This window comes from Populus alba, chromosome 1, assembly GCF_005239225.2.
Source record: "Populus alba chromosome 1, ASM523922v2, whole genome shotgun sequence".
NCBI lineage: Eukaryota > Viridiplantae > Streptophyta > Magnoliopsida > Malpighiales > Salicaceae > Populus > Populus alba.
The window spans coordinates 50,415,320-50,435,203 of record NC_133284.1 but is presented as its reverse complement, the minus strand read 5'-3'; the positions used below and the strand labels follow the sequence as shown (position 1 = coordinate 50,435,203).

Below are 19,884 nucleotides of genomic sequence, written 5' to 3'. Positions count from 1 at the left end.
TTGATTTTTTTGAAGGTGGTAGGCCATGAAGGCATTGATTGAGCTGCACGTGGTTTTGAAACTTGAAAGGGATGTTTTTGTGTAATGCCAAAAGTAAATGAAAATGGGGACAAAATACTTGAAAAAAATATATAAAAAAAAATGCAATTTGGAAAGGTTCAATATGCTTGACAACATGCTTGTGTCAAAATTAAGTAAGACTGATCTTCTGAGTTTATTTTTATTTTATCACTTGTAGCATAAAATTGTTAATGGGATTGTTGTCATTTAATCAACTCATGTGTTGTGTAGTCCTGTGAGTGTTTCTTTTTTAAACTTTTATTCTATGATGTGATAATAAAATGTTTTTTTTTATTATAAATCAAATTAAAAAGTTAGACTGTTTAATTAGTATTTTAAGTTAGAATAAACAAATACACAAGAGACAAAAATATATTTGTTGAAGAAAATGAAGATATATGTCTTTCAAACTCAATAAAAATTTGTTGCTTTTGAAGTTCTTTGAATGAGAAAATATTGTATTTAAAAGAAAGTTTCAATTTTTACTCTTTGACTCTAATTGTTTAGAAAATCGGATAAAAAACCATTTTTTTATTAATTGGCAGCCTCAATTTCACTCCTTTTAAATTCAGTGGATGGCTAAAGGATTTGCTAGCATTTATCCATTACATTACAGTAATTGATGTCTAACTTCCTAAGCCAATTTAAATAATCAATTAAATTCAGTGAATGGCTAAAGGATTTGCTAGCATTTAACACAAATATTTCAATCCAACGCAATGTTCTATCTGTAGTGTTTCCAGATGAATAATGCTAGTTTGTCAAGATACCACAAGTTCAGCATATCTAGTGGGCCCCTTTCATATATATTTGAGCTCAGGTAACCAGTACAGCCGTAACTCTGTTAAAGATGACAGCAACGGCAGCTCCTTCTCCTCGTTAGTTCCTTCATCAGCCTCACCCAAATTCAAATACCTCTCCTCATTAATATGACACGTTAACTATTTAAAAAACAAATATGTATGTGTTGTGGTGAATGAAAAATTGTGTTGATAAAGAATTAGAATTAAAATAAAGTTATCTTTTTTTAAAAAATACAAAATTGGGTCTACTAAATAAAAAAAATTATTTTTAACATTAAAAACTCTTTGCTTTTTAAAAGTCTATTAATTTTATTTTTATTCTACTAATCTTTCATCCTTCTCAACATTGTTTTGAGATAGTTACATTTATAAATTAAATTTGCTGTTTATTTTCATTTGTATTATTAAAAATATTAAATTGAATATACGCATTTTAAAAAAAAAAAACAATAGGCAAACACTAATTCTTTTCAAAGCTAGAGGATTTATCCTTTTACTTATATATTGGAATTTCATATTCTGTCAATAAATTTGTAAATTGATTTTATATATATATATATATACACACACACACACTCATTCACATGTATTTATATATATTCATGTAGAAACCATATTATTGTACGATATGCACAATAACAAGTTAACCACATAAAAAATCCGTAACAAAAATAGAACATCAAAATGAGTAGAATAAGAATCCACACATTAAACAATAAGCACACAAATGAGTAAATATTTCTGGAAGTTCGCACAATAAATTACTAAACACATATATAACATTACATGACATAACCTTTATTTCTAGAAGTTCACACAACAAACACATGAAATAAGACAAATTGTTATAGCTAATGAAACAGCTGGAATTACTTCCCACCAATGTCGAGTTGATCATGAAATAGGTAACCAACCAACCTAATGCAAACATCAAGAACAAAGATGATCCAGGCATATCGTATTGTTGATTTAATCCAACCATTTAAAGAAGGATATAAGATAAATAGTTGCAGCCATTTTACCTGGAAGAATGAATTAGTTTTTCAAATTCCAGTGCCAAACTAATCATCTGACTCAATCATTATGACCACTATCTTCTTCCTCTTTCTCTTCCTCTTCCAATTTTTCCTCTCCCCACCCATTACATGAGGTCCACGTTCTACAAGTTCTGGTTGGCACGGAGCAACCAGTGCTGACATCCTCAGCTACTTGAGATACCTGCAAAACCAATTCAAGCATGGCATACACATTCGAACTTGTAAGTCTTATTATTGAGGGAAACAAGAAATAAAAACACTTAAAGAGAGGCAATAAATCATGTCAAATATCCAGCACCTCTGATTGAGCGCTCATTGAACCATTTGATGTAGTAGCAAATTTTGTGGTCAGCTTTGGACACCGATGCACCTCCAACCACTCCAAATGAGGGAATATGAAATCATAACATCCATGACTGAAGTAGACAATGCTTGGTAATTTTTCAAGAAACAGCCACTCCAAATCAGGGAGCACCAACTCCTTCTCAGTATTGGCAGGTGAAGCATGATCATCTTGCCCAAATACTCCCAATAATTGAGAGGATTCTCTTACTTCAAGTCTTCGAAGGCTTTTGAGACCTGAAGCCATGGCTACTGGGAAGAGACTCTTCAACTTGTTGCATCCTATGATCTCAAGTTGATACAAATTGGGGAAGCATGAAGATTGGAGATCACTCCCAGACAATATCTGATCCTTTTCATCATCATTATCCTTAGCAATGATTTGCTCCAATTCCTCACAAGCTGATATCTCTATAACTTCCAGTTGAACTAGACTAGCAATCATGCTGTCTGTGAATACATATGTCAGTCTCTGACACTCATTCACCTTCAAAGTAGTCAAATTGCTTGGCACGAGGCCCTTCCATATACACCTCAAGTCTGGCAATAAGTTCAAGTGTAATGTTTCCAAACTCACGATTGAAAGTTCATGCCCACCTCTTCTATTAGTTATCAAACATTCAACTTGCATTAAATCTTGTACTCCTTCCAAGTTTTCAATAGATATTTCTTTCAAATTCATAAACCCCTACATCAAAAGAAAACAAGGGTACCGATTTGTTAGATGTAATTCATAGTAATTATTGTGCACTTTTAAAACTAAACGAGAGGCAAGAAATCATGTCAAATATATAGCACCTCTGATTGAGCACTCATTGAACCATTTGATGTAGTCCCAAATATTGTGGTCAGCTTTGGACATCCATCCACCTCCAAATTCTTCAAATGAGGAAACAAGAAATTAGAACATCCGAGACTAAAGGAGGAAATGCTTGGTAATTGTACAAGCAACAACTCCTGCAGACCAGGGAGCACCAACTCCTTCTCAACATTGACAGGTGAAGCATGATCATCTTGCCCAAATACTCCCAATAATTGAGAGGATTCTCTTACTTCAAGTCTTCGAAGGCTTTTGAGACCTGAAGCCATGGCTACTGGGAAGAGACTCTTCAACTTGTTGTATCCTATGATCTCAAGTTGATACAAATTGGGGAAGCATGAAGATTGGAGATCACTCCCAGACAATATCTGATCCTTTTCATCATCATTATCCTTAGCAACGATTTGCTCCAATTCCTCACAAGCTGATATCTCTATAACTTCCAGTTGAACTAGACTAGCAATCATGCTGTTTGTGAATACATGTGTCAGTCTCTTACACTCGTTCACCTTCAAAGTAGTCAAATTGCTCAGGAGACCCTTCCATATACAGCTCAAGTCAGGCACAAGCAGGGAGGACAACTTTAATGTTTCCAAACTTGTAAACCCCTGCATCAAAAGAAAGTAAGGATACCGATTTGTTAGATGTAATTCATAGTAATTATTGTGCACTTTTAAAACTAAACGAGAGGCAAGAAATCATGTCAAATATACAGCACCTCTGATTGAGCACTTATTGAACCATTTGATGTAGTACCAAATATTGTGGTCATCTTTGGACATCCATACACCTCCAACTTCTTCAAATGAGGGAACAAGAAATTAGAACATCCGGGATTAAAGGAGGAAATGCTTGGTAATTGTACAAGCAACAACTCCTGCAGACCAGGGAGCACCAACTCCTTCTCAACATTGACAGGTGAAGCATGATCATCTTGCCCAAATACTCCCAATAATTGAGAGGATTCTATTACTTCAAGTCTTCGAAGGCTTTTGAGACCTGAAGCCATGGCTACTGGGAAGAGACTCTTCAACTTGTTGCATCCTATGATCTCAAGTTGATACAAATTGGGGAAGCATGAAGATTGGAGATCACTCCCAGACAATATCTGATCCTTTTCATCATCATTATCCTTAGCAACGATTTGCTCCAATTCCTCACAAGCTGATATCTCTATAACTTCCAGTTGAACTAGACTAGCAATCATGTTGTCTGTGAATACATGTGTCAGTCTCTTACACTCGTTCACCTTCAAAGTAGTCAAATTGCTCGGCAGGAGACCCTTCCATATACAGCTCAAGTCAGGCACAAGCAGGGAGGACAACTCCAATGTTTCCAAACTTGTAGACCCCTGCATCAAAAGAAAATAAGGGTACCAATTTGTTAGATATAATTCCTAGTAATTTTTGTGGACTTTGAAACTATTATATAATTTTGTTAAATAGATGAACCAATTATCCCCAATACCGAAATACTTATCAACAAGAAGATATAGATAGACAATGCAACGGGTCATGAGAATATAAAATCATATTTTTTTCATATTTATGATAATCTGACTACAAACTATTATTTTATATTAGTTAAATTAAAAGCAATCATGAAAAATTATACTTTAACTCAAAAAAATTAATTTTTTATATTCGATTTATAATAAAAAAAACAATTATGACATTTTCCAAAAAACAAAATATAAAAGAAAATAATTTGAATTTTACATATTAGTAAAATGTTTTTAATAAAAATGCTTGATTATTGATCATTTAAATTATTTTTTCATAAAAAAAGTGAAAACAAAATTGTAAAAAAAAAAATGAAAAAAATATGTTTTTTGAATTCAATACAAATTTGTTGCTTTTGAAGTTCTTTGAATGAGAAAATATTGTTTTAAAAGAAAGTTTCAATTTTTACTTTTTAACTCTAATTGTTTAGAAAAAATAAACCAAATATGAAGCCTCAATTTCACTCCTTTTAAATTGAGTGGATGGCTAAAGGATTTGCTAGCATTTATGCATTATTTTAGTTTTAGAAATATGAAGGAAGAAATAAGAAATTACATTACAGTAATTGATGTCTAACTTCCTTAGCCAATTTAAATCATCAATTAAATTCAGTGGATGGTTAAAGAACTTATCAATTACTTTAGTTTTAGAAATTTGGAGGAAGATAGAACAAATTATCACAATGTATTGAAGTTGACAATTTAAATTAGAAAAGAAAAAAAAATGGAGAAATATAAAGGACATACTTGAAGCTGTGCGAATAAATTACCCCCTTCTTTGTGGCCAGAGATGCCTAGATATTGCAAAGAAGGCAATTGGGCAGCAAGATCTTTTGGACCAAAAAAACTGCAACTTGATAAAAGAGACAATTTTCTTAGCTGAGGGAAGTCGATGATGCCATCTTTAATTTTAGACTTGACGATGATGTCATCTCCTTCTCCACTGTAAAATACTTGCTTTAAATTGTCAGCAAACTCAATCACCATCTCTTCCAGGTTCTGAAGACTTGGAGACACGGAGACAGGGAAGACATGTTCCAGTTTTTCACATAAACTTATTAAGAGAGTTTTTAATTTTGGGAAGCCAAGAGACTCTGGAATTATTTCGTCATCCTTCTCTCTGATAAGACGCTTCAATCCAGGAGATGAATCTATCTGTAGTGTTTCCAGATGAATAAGACTTTGAGCGAGGGACGGTGTGAAGATAAATGTCAGTTTGTCAAGAGATGACAACTCCAGATGAGCAAGACTGTGGAGGCTGACATGTCTGGTGGGCCCCTTCCATATACATTTGAGCTCAGGTAAATTTGACAACCGTAACCTTGTTAAAGATGACAGCAGCCGCAGCTCCTTCTCCTCGTTAATTCCTTCATCCAATTCAAATACCTCTTCCAATGAATTGCAGCATACAATTTCCACACTCCTTAGATTTTTCAAAGCTTGCCGCCATTTTGCTGGAAACAGAGTGCGAATATCCCCACATTGCCCCACATCTACATGTTCTAACCTCTTCAGATGGTTAATGTTCAAATCATAAAATAGGTTTGATGAAAATATAGAAATTAACTAGGGAGAGTCTATTTTCACTATACACCTTATTCTGCCTTGTCTTTCAGCAACACACATTACCTCTCTGATTGAGGCCATAAAATCATGTTCTTGATTTTCAAAACATTTCAGCACCACACATTACCTCTTAGCACGAGAAAAAATATAGAGCTAAAAAAACTATACCTTATTTCAGCGGTCCTGACGAAAGCAAGGAAATAATGGTGAGAAGAGGTCAATTCCCTGTCATTTTCACGAGGACAGTAATATTGTTTTACAAACTTTGCATATGATATTAATAACAAAGATAGTAATGGTGATTTTCACGAGGACAGTAACAATAATGTTTTAAAAAGTTTGCATGTGATATTAATAACACAGGCTCTCTCGTACGCGACTTTTTTTTTTCATTTAAGAAAATAAAATAATTTGAATGATTACATAGATATTTCCAAGGTATTTAAAAAAAATATTTATTTATTTGTTTTAAATCTAACAGGTTAACCTTGAAATATCTTGACTTGATTTTTTATCTAACTTGAACTTCAAATCAAATTGTCTGGGAGTTGTCTTAATATAACCCAATAGATTTAGTTTGTTTAAAAGCAATTCAGAAAACTAGTGAAAATATAATTTGACTTTAAAAAAAAAACTTCAAGATGAAACTTTTATTTTAAAATATTAAGATAACGACATATTGGATCAATCTATGTCAATATGAATTAACATGTCATACTCGCTATCCGAATCATGAACTTCACTAGGTTTAATAATATTTTAAAAAAAAACTATTTTTATTTAATGATATGATTAAAAAATTAATGCTAAAAAACTCAAGCCTCAACCCATTACTGGGATATTTGTTTGAGACCATAATAACTTTATGGAAAACACACCAAAATAAATTATGAAGTTCATTACTTTACATTTTTTTAATTGAGATATGAAAAGATACTATTTATATTTTATAAAAAAATTAAAAATATGTATGAACTAATAAATCAAAAGGAGTTGCTATCACTAATTTAATATTAAAACATGAAGTTAATCTTCATAGTAGAAATAAAATATAGATACACATGCAAATATTTTATATTGATTGTTCTTTTTATTTTAATCTTGTTAAGGACAAATAAAACTAATTTCTTTGAAATGTCATGCAACTAAAAATATATAAAAAATTAATCACTATTTAAAATACTTTTTTTTAAAAAAGAGCTAATTTAATAGAAACATTTAATGAAAATGGATTAAAAAAAGTCAAAAAATCAAGCCTCAGAATCTACTTTTCAACCCATTTGCATCTAGAAATACCATATATAAAAACCTCTATATACCAAAAACAAAATCCTAAAATCATTCAAAAAATAAAAATAAATCAAATAAGAAAATCTAAATGGAACTCAATATATTTTTCAGGCATGTTTATACAAAGAAACTACTACTATCAAGATTCTCTCTTATAATAAAACTTATTAATACCAAGAACGATGAATTTCATCTTTGAAAAGTGCTTATTCACCAACTTCATCTCTTTTTCATTGTTTTTCAACGACTTTCTTTTTTATTTTTTAACCTCGAGGATTGAAAATGTTAAGAAAATAAAATTTTGAACTAAAATTAAAATTGCAAAAAACTAAAGGAACTGTAGAATAAAAAAAGAAAGTACATGAAATAAACATAACATTTTCTAACAAGTTTAAGATTGATTATTGGATTTCTTCTTATTTTATACTTTAGTACTCTATTGTTGATTTTTTTTTTCTTTCCTTAATAAATTTTACGTATAATTAAGAAAAATCTCCTATGCTTTTGGTCTTTTTTTTTTCAATCTAAGGTTTGGGAAATTATGATTTGCCTTCGTGTTCAACAGGAAAAAGCAAATTAGACGAAAAGATATTTTTTTTCTTAGTATATAATAAATGTAAGTCTATGTAAGTTTCTTACAAACCTTGTTTCTTTCTCTCAAACATGATTTCTCTCTGCAACCTCTCTCTGAAGCAAATTTGGCTAAATTCAACCTTTTTCTTTAATTTTCTTTTCAATCAAACTACCTAGTTGGTCCTCAAAATTATAATTGGCTTGATTGTACCTATTGTAGACCACTTCTTTCTTTTAAAAATTTATTATCTGTTTGATTTCATTCCAAATCATAATTTTTATTTATATATTTTTTTGAATTTTTGATATTTTTTCAACAATTGTTTCTTTTTTAAAAAAAATATGCCCAATTTTGTTCAAGATTTAATGATAGGATTAGGTAAGGGTATTTCATACCCAAAAATAAATTTTATTTTATTTTTAACCCATAACACCTACAAAACACCCTATAGACCTTGATAAATTATTTATGACCTCAAATAACCCAGTAATTAGTCAAAAACCCAAAGCAACTTGAATTAACCTTTTTTGCTTTTGAGAAAGACAAGAAACACCTAAGTAAAACTCTCAGACAAAGGGAAAGACAAAGAATGCCTAAGTAAAACTCTAATTGTCAAATGAATCTTAATAACACCAAAATCGACCTTCTATATGGCTAGGATCGATGTCGACTAATGACTTTCTTTTTCTTCAACTAGAATCCAGCAACATTCTCTCTAATCTCTCAAACCAATGATTGAAAATAAAAAAAAAGTAAAATTTTCAATAAAAAATGAATATTAAAAAACTAAAAGGACCGAAAAATTATAATTCAAACAAAGTGAACTCCTCTAACTAATTTTGAATCTGCTACCTATTTTTTCTGCCCCTTTTCTCTTTGTTCCCCAATCTTTTTAATCTTACCCTTTCATAACAAACCAAAAACAATTGGCCACCAATTTGACCACAAAATGATAAAATTAAGAAGAAAAATTTAAAAGAAAAACAATCACTACTCCAGTTCATAATGAAATGTGAGAGGTTTCATAGTGAATGATGTTATCATAAAATCACCTCACAGTTAATTAATTTATTTTATTTATGTTATGTCTTGGTTAGAAATACTTGACCCACTAGTTGTTATTTCTCCAAAAATCCATAAAAAATAGTGTAACAATAGATAGGTGGCTCGCACTATACCGTGGGTAGACCCAATTTTTTTTCAACATAAAGAAAGGATGCTAAGGCAATGCAAGCATTCATACAAAAAACAAAAAAAGTTGAGACTCAAGTCATTGACTCAATTATGTTTAATAAGATCGGCCAATTGAAAAACACAAATGACAAATACCACAACTATAAATAAATAAATAATGACACTAAAAAAAGGTAAAAAAATAAAATTGAGCCCATCCATGTTAGCATGCAAAATATGTGACTTGATCGTGACATCGGGGTAACCCCGTTGAAAAAAAATTAAAGAAAATCATGAAGTTCAATTATCAAATAACCTAATATCAAAGGGCGAAGCTAAAAAAATAACCCGAGTTAAACCAGGTTAACCTGTTAACCCCATGATTATAGGTATAAGATTGAAGCATCAATCAAATGTTGAAGGATCTTATCTGATAATGAAGAAAAATTTAAATAAGAACATGAAAACATTCGAAGCTCAATTTCTAGTAAACAAAATATTGAAGGACGAATTGAAGACAAAATATAATCTCAAAAAAGTTTTGAAAAAAACACAACTCAATTCCACCAGGTCAACATACAAAATCCGTGACCTGGTTGTGATATTAGGCAACCTTAGCAAAAGCAAATTAAATAAAACTATGAAGCTTAATTATCAAACAACCTAATATTGAAAAGTAAGATAACATGTATCATTTTCAATCCAATAGAAAGAAAATAAAAAAACTAGAGCCTAATATTCAATTAAATAAATGTTGAAGGATAAAACCAAAAAACCATAAGGTTAAAAGGGGGGGGGGAAACCAAGCAAACTCGAGCAAATCTCCTAAACCTATTGTACTTGATCTTTAAATATAAATGAATTAATTATTAAATTGATAAAAAAAAATTATGTAATCTTATTTTTTTTTAGGATTATGATTTATATTTGGGGCAACTTTTTAGGGAACCTAATGGATCACACACATAAGAACCATCAATCAGAAATTAAAATAGAATTATTAATCAAGTGCATGTGACTTGATTCTAAATGAATTTTGGAGATTAAGGACTATAATGTAAGTAATATAGAGGATTACAATTCTAGACCAAGAAAAATTAAGTAAGGACTTTATTAAATAAATTTATAAAATTATTCTAAAATAATGTATATGATATTATTTAAGGAGCAATTTAATGTTTTTTCCATTTATATGGTTTTTCAATCCCTATAAATAGAATGTTATACCTATTATTTCCTAAGAGAATGTGAGAAAAGTATGATACGTAAACACCTAAACATAAAATAAAAGAGTTAGCACTCTAAGGTATATCAATCCCTCTCTCTTAAAAGGGTTTAAAAGATTTTTCATTGGTCGTTCATGTGAATTACTATTAAAAGCCAGATATTTGGATGGCTTATGAGTTGCGACAACTCAACATTGAATTAATTTTTCAAAGCAAAAAAAGAACATATGTTCTTCAATTAATCTTTGTATAAACCCTAAAAAATTCTAGATTTGTCTAACAGGATTCTTAGGACCCCCGAAAAATTTTAAATTTATAGTTTCTATTGCATGTATGTGTTTCGAGAAATCCAATAGTTATGGTGAAGCCTAATGTTCTTAATGGAGCTCAAATATTCAGTCATGAATATATGCTTGTAGTACTTAGAAAAGAACATGAAGTTTATATTAGTGTGTATGCCCAACAATTATAGCTTTATTTCTTTTCTAATCAAGTGGTTATATATGCCATTAACTTTATTCATGCAATTAATATATTTAATATTCATTTGAGTTTGATTAATGAATTCAAAGTTGAGATAAGATTCTTTGGAAAAAAGATGTTTAGAAAAGAAAATTATAAAGTTGTGATAATTATAAGGTTTCTTATTATATCAAAACATTGTTCATAGTGCTCCTGGTTAATGCTTTATTAATACTAGAAATTAATCAAAGTTATTGAGATGGATACATAATTTATTTATTTTCTTTATAAAATGAAGCAATTGTTCTACAAGATTGAGGTGTAAATGATATCTAGAATTAATATGTAGGTGTTTATTTAATGAAAAACACATTGAATTGACTTGTAAAAGAAATGTAGAGGGAATTTATTCTTGAAAGGAGTGGTGAGAGGAAAATAGAATTCGAAGAAGTTCAAGAACCATAAACTAGTATCCAATTAGAACCCAAGCACGAATATATAGCACTAGATGCTCATCTTAAAATCAAGAAACACAATAATTCCATAGATCTAATAAGAGATGTCATATACCAATGAGATATGGATTTTTCATAAAAGCTAAAAATGATAAGTTGCTCATACTTAATGAGCCTATCAATTACATGAAAGTAATATCTAATATTGATTTAATGAAATGACTCAAGAATATAAAATTCTAAATGGATTAATTATAACTTGGTTGATTAACCTGAAATGGTAAAATTCATTGGATGTAAGTGGATCTTTAATAAATAGATTAATATTAATGACAATGTATAAATGTATAAATCCAAATTAGTTGTTAATGGTTACAAGAAAAGACAATAATTGACTTTGATGAAACCTTCTTACTATAGTTACATGCTAATATTATGAATTCTAGCAAATAGATGTAAAAAATGCATTCTTGTATAGGAATATTCATAAAGATATGCATATTACACTACCTAAAGGTTTTGAATCTAAATAATTTTCCAAAAAAGTATGCAAGCTGTAAAAATCTATTTATAGACTTTGTTGCTACCCAATTTTTGACCCATGTTTTGATACATTTTCAAAAAATCCAAAAAAATTGAGAAAAACAAAGAAAATCCAAAAAATATGTTTTTTAATATTTTCTCGTCATTTTAGCATTTTCAACGTCGTCTAAAAAGAATTTAAATTGTTTCAAACGCGTTCGACTTTTCACGCGTCATTTTTAAATCATTGATTTTCTGCATTTTGAGTCGACGTTGATATTGCTCGTTTTCAAAAAATACAAAAAAATAAGAAAAATCAAAATTTACAAAATGAAAGAAGTTGAGGGACCAAGTTGAAAAACCTAGCAACATTTTGCCTATAAATACTAGTTTCCTCAACACTTTCAAGGGGGGGCAATTTTGATATTTAAGGGAGAGACAACACAGAAACAAAACCTAAATCCATCTCTTCTCAGCCGCCGCCAGGCCAGCCCCCCATCCCTTCCATTTTTATTTTTGTTTTTTCCGGCCAGCCCTTTCTCTAGCCATCGACCGCCGCTCCCCTACCCTTTGGTTATTTTATTTTTTTTTTCTTTTCCTCTCGACACCAGCCAAACAGCCACTCTCCCCTGGTTTGAAATTTTTTTTTTCCTCCGACAGACAGCCGGCCAAAGCTTCTTCTCCACAGAGAGCCGGCCAAAGTTTTTTTCCCCACAGAGCAGCCGTTCCCCTCACACAGCCCTCATTTTCTCCTTTCTTCTTCTTCAGCTTGCGCCAGTTCCCTCTGCCCTCATTTCCTTCAACCGCCTGCCTATTTTCTTCCTCCTTCGGTTTCCATCAACGCTGGTTTTCTTCTCAGCCGACAACACAGACCAGCAGCCTCCAGCACCACCGAGGACATCGCTAGTAACCCACCAGCAGCTCTTTGGACAAACGCCGGCCACCTGAAGCAGAGGAGAAGGAGAACCCAACGGACCCATTTGCAGATCCGCTCCCCGTGCAGCAGCGCCAGCGGCCGTAGGCTACAGCAGCGACGGCCACCACAGACCCGACCACGGCACCGCCACCGAACACTCAACTGGATCTGCAACCAGAGGGAAGCCGATCCGAAACGGAGAAGAAGAGATAAAAATGCAGATCTGTAAAGGAGAGAAAAATTAAAATCAACTGCTGTGGTTTGCGTTTTTGTGCGTTTGCAGGTGACGGTGGGTATCCCGCCGGCGTGGAAAGAAGAGAGAAGCCGAGCTTGACCCACCTCCTGTTTTTGATTTGCGGCGGCGCGTGAACCCACGCGCCGCCACTGTTCCCGAGCACTGTTTCCGGTGCCCAGAAACCTTCCAGCACTGTTCCGGGCTTCCCTGCAGTTACTGTAGATTTTTGGGTTTTTATTTTGTAATTTTCGAAATGTAATTTTTTTATTTTAGTATTGAATTTTATTTGTATTTTGTAAATATAGATGTAAAAGAAAAGAAAAGAAACAAAAAAAGAAAAAAAGAAAAGAAACAAAAATAGTGGAAGTGTATGTGTGTGTGTTTGTTTTTTTTTTTATTTATTTGTATATATTTTTTTTATGATAAAATTGCAAATATATTAAAGAAGAATTTAATATTTTGATCGGATCTCGGTTAAGAATTATTAACTTACACGTAAGTGATATTTCTAATTTCCGATGAAAAGACAATTATTAAAACTTCTTTCACACATCAAATTCGCGAAGCAGCTTACCTCAGGTAGGGTGTGTTAGGAGTGCTAATATCTTTCCTAACCACAACCAGTCCCGTACCCGTGAATCTCTGACGAGACCAGTACATCCGGTTTCCTAGTAGCCCGCAATCAATTACTAGGTGGCGACTCCAACGAACCAAATCGAAGCAAACAACAACATACGAGACTTAAATCGCCAGCCGATGCCGCGCGCGCTGAAATTTTTTGGGGTGCGACAGAATGGCGACTCCACTGGGGAAGGTACTGTTTTTGACATTATTGGACTAAGCTTTGTATATTTGATGTGTTTAAGTTTTTGCATTTTTATCTTTTTTGTTAATATTTATTTCCATGCATTTTATAGAATTGTCTCATGCATCACCTGTATTTATTTTTAAAAGCACACACAAGCTTCTAGGTTAGGTGGGGAACTAGCGATCTGCCCTAAGACTATTGGTCAGGGTTCAGATGCGTGAAACACCCAACTCATATCTGAGTGCCTGCTTGGTAATGATGGGTATACATGCCTTAACCATTCCTTGCAACGCCCCCATACTGTCTTTACGAAGAACGTCACTGGGCAGATATGAGACCCTTTTGAGACCAGATAGAAAACTTACCCCTGTTCACATAATGAATAGAACCTGTCCTTAGGTTGTATGTGCTATTGTTATTTGCATAAGGGCAAACCCTTCTTGAAGCATCTTGAACTCAAGATTTGTGGGTGACACATTGGCCGTCACTCCGAAAATTTTCATTGTAGAGTTTGGGCAAAAATCACGATTCTTGTTCCATCATGCAAGAGTTACGACCATATTGTCACCTCTCGAAGGGTGAGTTCGTCATATAGATTACATGTTCATACATTTTTCATGCATACGCCAGAATGAAAAGTAGGTCCCCTACAAGTCTACAACACCCGACTTTGAATGAAGAAAAACACGGGAGATGAAGAGTATGCTCGTCATAATTTTTGGAGACATGTGTGACTTGCTTCTAGCTTACTCGGGTAGATACTGAAAAATAACTCTAGGAAAGTTCCTTCCAACCGACCTATCATCTTTGTTCAAAGCCCAATAATGACTCTGCCCGAAGAAATTAGGGGCAAAATTTGTCAAGAGCCTCAGCATAATCATGTATTTCTGCAAAAGCTTTGGTGGGAAGGCTGACCGAAGGGGAATTGCACTACCGGTGCATAATAGAGCCTATTCTTGTTCTACAAAAAAAAAAAAAAAAAAAAAACCTTAGTTTGATCATGCCTACAAAATTTCTTGATTTTTGTTTCAACCTGTTTCAGTTTTTGTTGGTAACTTGGCTCGAAATTCCACAACACTTTCCTTGTCAAATGAGCCTTTCTTGTTAATAAGATCATGTGTTTTTGACATACCTTCATTTTTGTTGTTGTTTCATGCAAATAACATATTGAGCATAACCTTTAAGCATGAAACCATCACACCAAGAATCTTTGGGTATGTTTCCTTCCTTTCAAAGCTATGCATGATCGCACATGTTCACAAGGATTTTTGGTGATTCAAAGTTTAGTACAGAAACTGAAATCATGTTGATGTTTGTCCAAAGCAAACGAGTTCTAGAAATTCAGGTGATTTCTTAGAAAGGTAACCATACACCTAGAAAAACCCAAAAAAAAAAAAAAAAAAAAAGAAAGAAAAAAAAAAACAACAAAAACATAAAGTGACTCTAAAGCTGAGTTTTATTTGAATGAATAATGATAAATCACATTGTATACTCGCATGAAAGCAAGGCTTACCGATCCTAAATGCATGAGTTTGAAATGAAGAAAGGCCATCTTTGATAATCTTTTCACGAGCCTAAAATATATCATTTGCAGTCCCTTTTTGAGCTTTATGCATTTCTTGAAAAATAACCTTGGCTAGGATCACACCCCACACTGGGGGCAAGTGCGATGACATGGAGAAAACCCCAATGATTGAAAGTGCCCAAGCAATACTAGGGGGCATAAAAGAAAATTCTCAATCATCAAAGGTGCCCAAACAAAGCTAGCGGGCACAAAGAAAAATCCAAAGGATCGAGAGTTTTGAGCATAAAAAAAAAAAAAAAAAATATTATGATGCTCAAAACCATATGAAGAAAACAAAAACAAAGAGAATAAGCCCAAGCCCAATACAAGGGGGCACGATAGACAATTTTTGAAAGACAGTCAAATGACAAAAGGTCAAGAAGCAAGCACAAGTGATCCTTAGTCTTTAAATCCCTTAAACACCTTTTGAGCCTACAAATATCATTTTCTTCATAACCAAGAGCCCAAGCCTACATTACGTGCCTAATCAAGCCCTTTCTGATCAAAGGCAAGCAATCTGGATCGGTAGGCAATGCTTTCTTATGTGAACCAATTCATTATTCGTGCAAATAAAATAAATACTTTGAACCTCGGTTCTCAATAACCCTCAAATTGAGATTTAAACCTTTTCTGACAAACCAGAGGTCACTTCATATTTTTTACCAAAAGCCAAAACAAGAAGTTTTCATCACTTCTGATAACCTCTCCATAGGAATCACTTGAATTTTTTAGAATGAGTTTGTTTTGAATCGATGTCAAAATAATTTTTGTGTTTGGAATAACTTTGGAATTTCAAAAATTCTGCATGAAAACAACTCCTTGTCAAACCTTCCTTCATATAGCCTCGTCCACAAACCCGAATTGAACACTTGGGGGCATGATCAAGCTAGGGAGCAATAAAGAAACATATGATAGGGCAGGCTCCATGATTCCCATTCTAAGAAAATGTCGAGCAAAGTTGGCAACCCTTGAGATAAAGGGGCGGAGGACAAAGAAGTACGATGATATCAAGTCTTTCCTAGAGGTAAAAATCACAAGAGATGACTCGAGTAAGCAAGAGCGAAGAAGCCATCGAAGTTCACTGCCAACACTCCAACTTTTGAGAAAAGAAGAGACATCATGAAGAAAGGGGGGACCTATTTTTTCTCAGGTAAGTATACATGCATATTGATCATAATGCATTGCTTTTAACATTGTCAGGTCGGTGTTTCATCATCATCTTTTGGGTAGTGGTTTTCTAACCCTACCTCATTTTGAGTGCGCCTTTGAGCTCTCACCTCTTTCTGTGTGCGCCTTTGAGCTATCATCTCGGGTAGTGCGTTTTTTCTAACCCTACCTCATTTCGAGTGCGCCGTTAAGCCCTCACTTCTCAGGTAGCGCGTTTTCTAACCCTACCTCATTTCGAGCGCGCCTTTGAGCCCTCGCCAACATTTTTCTTGGGTAGGTCACCCATCATAATGAGACCATTTTTTTTCACATTCTTTCCACCTGGGTTGGTCACCCATGACAATGAGACCGCGTTCTTCATATTGTTTCCATCTGGGTTGGTCACCCATTACAATGAGACCACATTTCATATTTTTTCCATTTTTGGGTAGGTCACCCATTACAATGAGACCGCACTTCATATTCTTTCTATTTGGGTAGGTCGCCCATCACAACGAGACCGTTCATCATATTTTTTCCATCTGGGTTAGTCACCCATTACAATGAGACCACATTTCATATTTTTTCCATTTTTGGGTAGGTCACCCATTACAATGAGACCGCACTTCATCATATTTTTTCCATCTGGGTAGGTCACCCATTACAATGAGACCACACTTCATCATATTTTTTCCATTTGGGTAGGTCACCCATTATAATGAGACCGCACATCACATTCTTTCTATTTGGGTAGGTCACCCATCACAACGAGACCACCTTTTCATATTCTTTCCACGTGGGTAGGTCACCCATTATAATGAGACCACACTTCTTCACATTTTCTCCATTTTTGGGTCGGTCACCCATACAATGAGACCAGCATTTTTCCAGGGTTAGTCACCCGTACAATGAGACCAGCATTTTTCTAGGGTTCGTCACCCGTACAATGAGACCAACATAGGGTTCGTCACCCGTACAATGAGACCAACACAGGGTTCGTCACCCGTACAATGAGACCAGCAGCATTAGGGTTAGTCACCCGTACAATGAGACCAGAATGAGGTCGCCAGATGGGATCTCATGTAGCTTTGGTTAAAGGGAATCGCCAGATGGGATTTCAGGTTAACCGAGTTACACATATTTTGTTCCAGTTGAATGAGGTCGCCAGATGGGATCTCATGTAGCTTTGGTTAAAGGGAATCGCCAGATGGGATTTCAGGTTAACCGAGTTACACATATTTCGTTCCAGTTGAATGAGGTCGCTAGATGGGATCTCATGTAGCTTTGGTTAAAGGGAATCGCCAGATGGGATTTCAGGTTAACCGAGTTACATATATTTTCGTTCCAGTTGAATGAGGTCGCCAGATGGGATCTCAGGTAAACCCAATGTGTGGGTAGGTCGCCCGTGAAAATAGACTATTGGGAGAGTGTGGGTCGGTCGCCCGTGAAAATAGACTTGAGTGAGTATGTGTGGGCAGGTCGCCCGTGAAAATAGACCAGAGTGAGTATGCGTGGGCAGGTCGCCCGTGAAAACAGATCAGTGTGAGTGTGTGGGCAGGTCGCCCAAGATAATAAAATCATTTTCCTTTTGTTTTCTTTACAAAGCTTACTATGCAAAATTTTGAGGAGTTTTGCTTCGTAAGCATTGTAAAGAGGGGACATCTGTTGCTACCCAATTTTTGACCCATGTTTTGATACATTTTCAAAAAATCCAAAAAAATTGAGAAAAACAAAGAAAATCCAAAAAATATGTTTTTTAATATTTTCTCGTCATTTTAGCATTTTCAACGTCGTCTAAAAAGAATTTAAATTGTTTCAAACGCGTTCGACTTTTCACGCGTCATTTTTAAATCATTGATTTTCTGCATTTTGAGTCGACGTTGATATTGCTCGTTTTCAAAAAATACAAAAAAATAAGAAAAATCAAAATTTACAAAATGAAAGAAGTTGAGGGACCAAGTTGAAAAACCTAGCAACATTTTGCCTATAAATACTAGTTTCCTCAACACTTTCAAGGGGGGGGCAATTTTGATATTTAAGGGAGAGACAACACAGAAACAAAACCTAAATCCATCTCTTCTCAGCCGCCGCCAGGCCAGCCCCCCATCCCTTCCATTTTTATTTTTGTTTTTTCCGGCCAGCCCTTTCTCTAGCCATCGACCGCCGCTCCCCTACCCTTTGGTTATTTTATTTTTTTTTCTTTTCCTCTCGACACCAGCCAAACAGCCACTCTCCCCTGGTTTGAAATTTTTTTTTCCTCCGACAGACAGCCGGCCAAAGCTTCTTCTCCACAGAGAGCCGGCCAAAGTTTTTTCCCCACAGAGCAGCCGTTCCCCTCACACAGCCCTCATTTTCTCCTTTCTTCTTCTTCAGCTTGCGCCAGTTCCCTCTGCCCTCATTTCCTTCAACCGCCTGCCTATTTTCTTCCTCCTTCGGTTTCCATCAACGCTGGTTTTCTTCTCAGCCGACAACACAGACCAGCAGCCTCCAGCACCACCGAGGACATCGCTAGTAACCCACCAGCAGCTCTTTGGACAAACGCCGGCCACCTGAAGCAGAGGAGAAGGAGAACCCAACGGACCCATTTGCAGATCCGCTCCCCGTGCAGCAGCGCCAGCGGCCGTAGGCTACAGCAGCGACGGCCACCACAGACCCGACCACGGCACCGCCACCGAACACTCAACTGGATCTGCAACCAGAGGGAAGCCGATCCGAAACGGAGAAGAAGAGATAAAAATGCAGATCTGTAAAGGAGAGAAAAATTAAAATCAACTGCTGTGGTTTGCGTTTTTGTGCGTTTGCAGGTGACGGTGGGTATCCCCGCCGGCGTGGAAAGAAGAGAGAAGCCGAGCTTGACCCACCTCCTGTTTTTGATTTGCGGCGGCGCGTGAACCCACGCGCCGCCACTGTTCCCGAGCACTGTTTCCGGTGCCCAGAAACCTTCCAGCACTGTTCCGGGCTTCCCTGCAGTTACTGTAGATTTTTGGGTTTTTATTTTGTAATTTTCGAAATGTAATTTTTTTATTTTAGTATTGAATTTTATTTGTATTTTGTAAATATAGATGTAAAAGAAAAGAAAAGAAACAAAAAAAGAAAAAAAGAAAAGAAACAAAAATAGTGGAAGTGTATGTGTGTGTGTTTGTTTTTTTTTTTATTTATTTGTATATATTTTTTTTATGATAAAATTGCAAATATATTAAAGAAGAATTTAATATTTTGATCGGATCTCGGTTAAGAATTATTAACTTACACGTAAGTGATATTTCTAATTTCCGATGAAAAGACAATTATTAAAACTTCTTTCACACATCAAATTCGCGAAGCAGCTTACCTCAGGTAGGGTGTGTTAGGAGTGCTAATATCTTTCCTAACCACAACCAGTCC

The 19,884-nt window shown here is 34.5% G+C and overlaps 2 protein-coding genes across 2 annotated transcripts in view; both read right to left on the bottom strand.

The window, feature by feature from the left end:
* Positions 1 to 19,884, bottom strand: part of LOC118059521 (probable disease resistance protein At1g61310) — a 111,577-nt gene that overhangs the window by 65,432 nt on the left and 26,261 nt on the right.
* Positions 1,595 to 19,085, bottom strand: LOC118037817 (uncharacterized). The gene is made up of 7 exons (XM_035043925.2): positions 18,879 to 19,085; positions 12,605 to 12,775; positions 5,311 to 6,072; positions 3,781 to 4,413; positions 3,041 to 3,670; positions 2,199 to 2,930; positions 1,595 to 2,081 (listed from the first exon to the last, which is right to left on the bottom strand). Exons 1-7 carry the CDS (start codon positions 19,083 to 19,085, stop codon positions 1,938 to 1,940), a joined length of 3,279 nt encoding a protein of 1,092 aa, XP_034899816.1. The 3' UTR covers positions 1,595 to 1,937.

What these genes read in the sequence shown, in the direction of transcription:
- LOC118037817 (XM_035043925.2), bottom strand. Translation starts at nt 19,085, where the DNA reads ATGGGTCCGTTGGGTTCTCCTTCTCCTCTGCTTCAGGTGGCCGGCGTT. An exon ending in TGAGGGCAGAGGGAACTGGC is followed by an intron (nt 12,776 to 18,878) that starts GCAAGCTGAAGA and finishes CCTCTGCTTCAG; the next exon opens with GTGGCCGGCGTTTGTCCAAA. An exon ending in CAATAAGTGCTCAATCAGAG is followed by an intron (nt 3,671 to 3,780) that starts GTGCTGTATATT and finishes CTTTTGATGCAG; the next exon opens with GGGTTTACAAGTTTGGAAAC.